At 34.9% G+C, this 5,423-nt stretch overlaps 1 protein-coding gene across 2 annotated transcripts in view; it reads right to left on the bottom strand.

Annotated features, from left to right (window-relative positions):
- Nucleotides 1-265: 265 nt before the first annotated feature.
- The window catches only part of LOC111368874 (ubiquitin carboxyl-terminal hydrolase 25-like), a 15,724-nt gene continuing 10,566 nt past the window's right edge, over nt 266-5,423 (bottom strand). Inside the window, exons 8-9 of one of the 2 annotated variants that reach the window (XM_022990357.1) lie at nt 854-982; nt 266-659 (exon numbers count right to left, since the gene is read on the bottom strand). In XM_022990357.1, coding sequence (XP_022846125.1) covers nt 862-982 — 121 coding nt within the window. In that variant the 3' untranslated portion in view covers nt 266-659; nt 854-861. Of the gene's footprint in view, nt 660-853; nt 983-2,656; nt 2,794-5,423 lie in introns of those variants that run through there. The other variant, XR_002698060.1, reaches the window with a different exon arrangement.

The following is a 5,423-nucleotide window of genomic DNA, read 5'->3' as shown; positions in this document are numbered from 1 at the left end:
AATAGACCACTAAACCACGTTGCTTAATTTAAGAAATACATCATTTCTCAATGTATATTTTTAAGTTCAAGCATGAAAAACATGTTGTTCGTGGTGGCTAAAAAAAAAAAAATCACAAATTCAATCTCTTCTTAGAAGAAGATATAAAATTCGTAAGTTCAGTTCGATTAAAAAAAAAAAAAAATGAGCATATTTTTGGATGGGAAGGACAGAAAAAACACACAGGCAGAGTCCAAACAAAAATGTCACGCCAACAACAAAGCAATTAATCTAAGGCTTTTAAGCTCCTTGCTTATATTAACAATCCTCATTCTGTATCAGTATCAACAGATCATATCAAGAAATTCCCTCCGACTGCATTTTTAATGGGAAAATTGTAATGCGTCAAATTGGGCGACTGTAAATATGAATGTAGTACAAAACTGATAACATTCTTCTTTGCTCTATCAACGCCAACTGCGCCACCTCAAGGAGAAAACTTTGGCCAGTTTTAAACTGAACCCTTTGATCTCAATTTTCGCTGGCTGAATAGCTACCAGCACAGGAAATTACAACAGCAAAGGTCCGATGCTGCGACAATGCTCATCTCATCATCAACATATAATCAAACATTATCATCACGAAAGCACAGAACCACAGTCCCACCATCTCTCTGGAAACTGCAGGATTTATCTTTATTATAACCCTTAGAAGTAATCTCAAATGACAAACATATAATGAGAACAGTGAATTTGATACTTGTCAAAAACTCACAGAAACATCAACTATTGTTGGAGCGAGTACTAACATTTTAATACTAGGCTTATAAGTTTCAAATAATTTAAAACTTGAACATGAGAACTGCACATCATACCTGTTTGCTTAAGATCTGGGTGATTGATGCTCTCCGCTAAAAGATTTGAGACGCTCAATTAAGTTGGCCTTCAGTAACTCAGGAATTTTTGAAATAAACTTAGGCTTCGCACTTGAAATCAAAAACCTCCTGCAGTCACACCATGTACATTAATTGGAATGTCCAAGTTGGATAGTAGGGGAAGGAGAATAGAAAGATTTTTGGGAAAATACACGTGTAATTCACTCAATCATGAACTACTGCAACCAAATTAATTTTATCGAAGAATATGATATCAGGCAATAACAGTATGAAGCTCCATCACCGATGGTATCCAGGTGACAAACTAAAAGTCTCTTGATCATTCAAAATTGATCTAAAAGGTAATTCAAACTGCAAAATGTTAATGGCTGAATCAACAATTATCTTCCTCCTTTTTTTCACTATGATAAATAATTATTACCTTCAACATGATAAATGATACAATCGGATTGGTTATGTGTTCAAAAAAGCTAAACATCGAACAAATACAGGTGCATCGTGAATTGAACATGACAACAAAACATCTTCAAAAATACAAGCACAACATCTTGGAAAAAAATACAAATGTAATTCGTCCTTAAAATTTATGAATCAAGGCATGTAACAGATTGGAAAAAGGGTCCACAAAACGGCGATTTAAATTGCAGGGACGAATTCATGTAAGGAAAAAAGACGAGTTGAATGAAAATAAGAGATATGCTAAGGCACCCTTTTAATGTGTTTCTTTAAACAGAGAAAACATGAAACAAGCAAGAAAGTTAAACATGAAATTTGGATGACTTCTGAAGTTGATAAAGCATTAAAAGGGAAAATGATAACTCCAAAAGTTAATCAGAAATTATAAGAAGATTTTGATTGATCAAATTTGTTCAAAAAGTGTATGTATGTTTCTTGAAAGTATAATGATTTCGACTTTATGACCTAGTACGGCTCGATAACCTTCTATGATAAAAGAGGAACATTTTGAGTGATTTTTTACATAATGATGAGCAGAATAGCATTAAGAACTAAAATGAACAATGTAATAGCAACAATTGCAACAATATTTACTTCCAATGTCCTTGTTTTTATTATTTTGCAATTCACTATGGATTTAATCTCATAAAGAAAGGTAAATCTTTTGCATGTAAATACAATAAATGAACCTCACAATGAACTAATCGATACAATATCATGACTATCAATATCATTCAAGCATTAACGTGAAGGGAAAATGATAACTCTTTTGAGTAATTGAGAAATATTAGATATTTCTAAATTGATCGAACTTGTTCAAAGTGAAGCTAGGTTTCTTAAAGTTCCAATATGTGGACTACATGGGCAAAGTAATTGAGAAATATTACATATTTCTAAATTGATCGAACTTGTTCAAAGTGAAGCTAGGTTTCTTAAAGTTCCAATATGTGGACTACATGGGCGGGCTTATTGAATGGCGTTATCATCCTTCATGCATCAAAGGGAAAATTTGAATAAAATATTTCAAGTAATGACAAGTGGAAAAGGAGTAGGAACTGTTGACTTCGAAATCTAACAAGACACATGACCAATAGATTCCGACTCTTTCCATCCATGCATAACTTTCGTGCACACTTGGACGAAGCGTTAGATGCGAGTGGCCATATCTCCGACAGTGGATGAGGCGGCTACGGACACTCCGATGTTCAAATCAATCAATGGTGGAAGATATTTTTAAGTGTACAAGTGATAATGGATGTGAGTAATAGATCCAAGTTGAAGAGAGAATACCAAGCACTATAATGTAGATATGTATAATTGCATTACCTTTGGAAGACACTACGTGCAAGCTTTTATATTAGAAGCGATGTCCATTGAATGTCTGACAAGTGGCCTCATCCCAACAGCTCATGGGTCAGACTCAACAAGTATCAATCCTAGTTGTCCCAGACGTGGTCAATGACCTGAAAAGCAGCCACCCTACATTATAGGCCTATCATCTAAAAAGTAGAATGTAAAGTCAATTGAAAGCTCTTATCGTAGAGCTGCCAAATCTATCGATCGTATGGAATATTTTCGTACGAAAGACTCTTGACTGAAGCAACATTTGTTGAAGCTACCCATGAGCAAAGGTTTATCACTTCGAAAATACACTGCAACAACTTGTGATGCCTTACCTTAGACATGACACTTCGAATTTGTCGTGTAGCTTCGAAGAAGACACCTAAATCACCTTACCCTTCTGCCTAATTGCTTCGGCCTAAGCTTAGGAAGGTGAGGTAATGTAGGGTGTTACGTCAATTGAATTCACTTTCAGAGGGCTGTCTTGCTTTGGATGCCTGATCCAGCAACAAGGGATGCTACTATAGTTAGGAGTGCTTTGAGCGGGGACATAATTGATCTTAAAGCTGCTACTGAAGTAATATGTTCACGGACTTCATCCCAGATACAACACTTTAAACAAATTTACTATGCACGGTTTCATGCTTATCTAGAGCATGATATTGAAAATCAAGCATCTGGCGATCACCGAAAGGTTCTTTCTATTTCTCACTCCCGCACGCACACTCACACTCAAAAGTGAACAAGTTTTGATGTAGTACAAACGTGTCAATCTTTTTCAGTTCTGTTCAGAAGATTTCTCTGTTTTACTAAGTAAATCTAAAACTGCATTTTTAGAGATTGGATTCGTTATATGCATTACCATAATACAAGTTTCTGACATTATATTTGAGTCACATGACATGGTGATTACTTTGTTAAGAGTCTTAGACTTGAAACTATCAGAACAAAAGGAGCTGCATCTTTTAACATCTATTTCTCTTGATGGTTAAGGATTTTAATTTCCCCTTTTTTGGTCGGAGATGCTAACATAATTTAAATGTTCGAAAGAATTCTATGCAGGCTCACATTTATTCCCTATCGTCAAAGAACCATTAGGCTGTTTTTTGGTAACTTAAAAATAGGGTCAACTAAATATAACCTTTCAAAGATGTATGTTTATTTTTTTTTATAAAAGTTTTAGAAATTGGTATCAGTTTGGCTTCATACCTTCATAAGTTATTTTATGTTGTACAAACATTAGAAATGATTTTACTCACTTTAGGAAAAATGTATTTGTCATATTATTTTAGTAAAATGTTAAAATATTTTCTTTCTGGCTAAAACAAAGATTACCTGGTGATAGGACACCCCTCTGGGCTGCACAAACTTTTGTAGAACAGATTTTGAAATCTGGTGTGGTGTTTTTCTAAATTTTATAATAGCAGGAACCTCGAGACTCTAATAATCTTTTAAAAGTAAAATTTGGCAAGAGTTTGAAAATTAAAAATGTTTCAAAAAGAATCATATCTGAAGGCTGAAACTCGCACTGATGAATGGAGGTGGTCGGATGGAAAACATAACTTCAAGAAGCTAATTTACTGCTGGAATAATATTTTTCAAAACTAACGAAAGGAAAGGTAGAAGACCTTATATAGACCCAGAAGACGAATCCTAATTTGAAAAAGAATGGAGTGCCTTCTTGAGAAACCTAGACCTTTATGACTAAAACTAGTCATAGATGAGAAAGGACAACTCAAAAACATGATTTGCCGTCTATTAATACCTAATAATCTGGTTAAACCTTCAATGAGAATGTTTCGGAATTGCAAAGTACCCTTGACTTGACAAACTAAAGAAAACTTCTACTCTGCAAGCTAAGAATTAAACATGAAAAGTGATGTAGGATAAATAAGAAAGAAAGAAGAAGGAACGGGGAGGAGAAACAGAGAGAAGGGAGAAGAAACCAGGGGAAGAAAGGGGAGGGAGAAAACGGCTGCAAGCCAAACAATATTTCAATTCTAATTCATCATTAACTGTCTCAAATGAGAAACAAAACAGAAATAAATAACAGAACACAAACCCTAAAGAGAAGGGTTTGGGCCAAACCCACTAAACAAGCCCAATAACGAAAATATAAACAATAGTCCAAATAAAATATAACTAAGAGTCCAAATAGAAAATAAATAATAAATGGATGTCCGCATCAACTCTCCCGGGGTGGGAGAAAAACTCGACCCCGTCGAGTAGATAAAGTAGAATGTTGCACTGAATCTGATGCGAAAAGCTCCAAGTCATGTCATGGGGGACGATCTTTCTCGATGACCAAATACCGAAACTCCACAAATGATAATAAGGATAGTTGTAGTTTATCCTCAAGGATATGATCCAACCAAGGAGGACGATCTTTCTTTGTAATCACATATCGATACTGAACTCCCAATAGTAAAAATTCATGCCACTCATCCCCAAAATCTTCCTCATTGGTCAACACAACCTGTTTATCTAAAATAGCATCAATTACGTCTTTGTGTGCTGTGACATGTGTCATTGGAGTGAGAATGGTAATATATTTAGGTTGGGGATCCACATAAGGAAGTAGAAAATGATCATCAAGGAAATTAAAAAGGCCTTTGTAAGTAACTAAGTCTTCAATATGTAAAATAGAGAGGTGGCCAAAATGTGATGAAAAATTAATGACATGTGCGTATGGACCAACATGCTTTAAAACTTTAAGAGGACCAGCACTACCGGCTTGCAATATAACATAATC

This window comes from Olea europaea, chromosome 19 (genome assembly GCF_002742605.1).
Source record: "Olea europaea var. sylvestris chromosome 19, O_europaea_v1, whole genome shotgun sequence".
In the NCBI taxonomy this organism is placed as follows: Eukaryota; Viridiplantae; Streptophyta; class Magnoliopsida; order Lamiales; family Oleaceae; genus Olea; species Olea europaea.
Note: the sequence above shows the minus strand (reverse complement) of the source record. Positions and strands in the feature narration are given on the sequence as shown.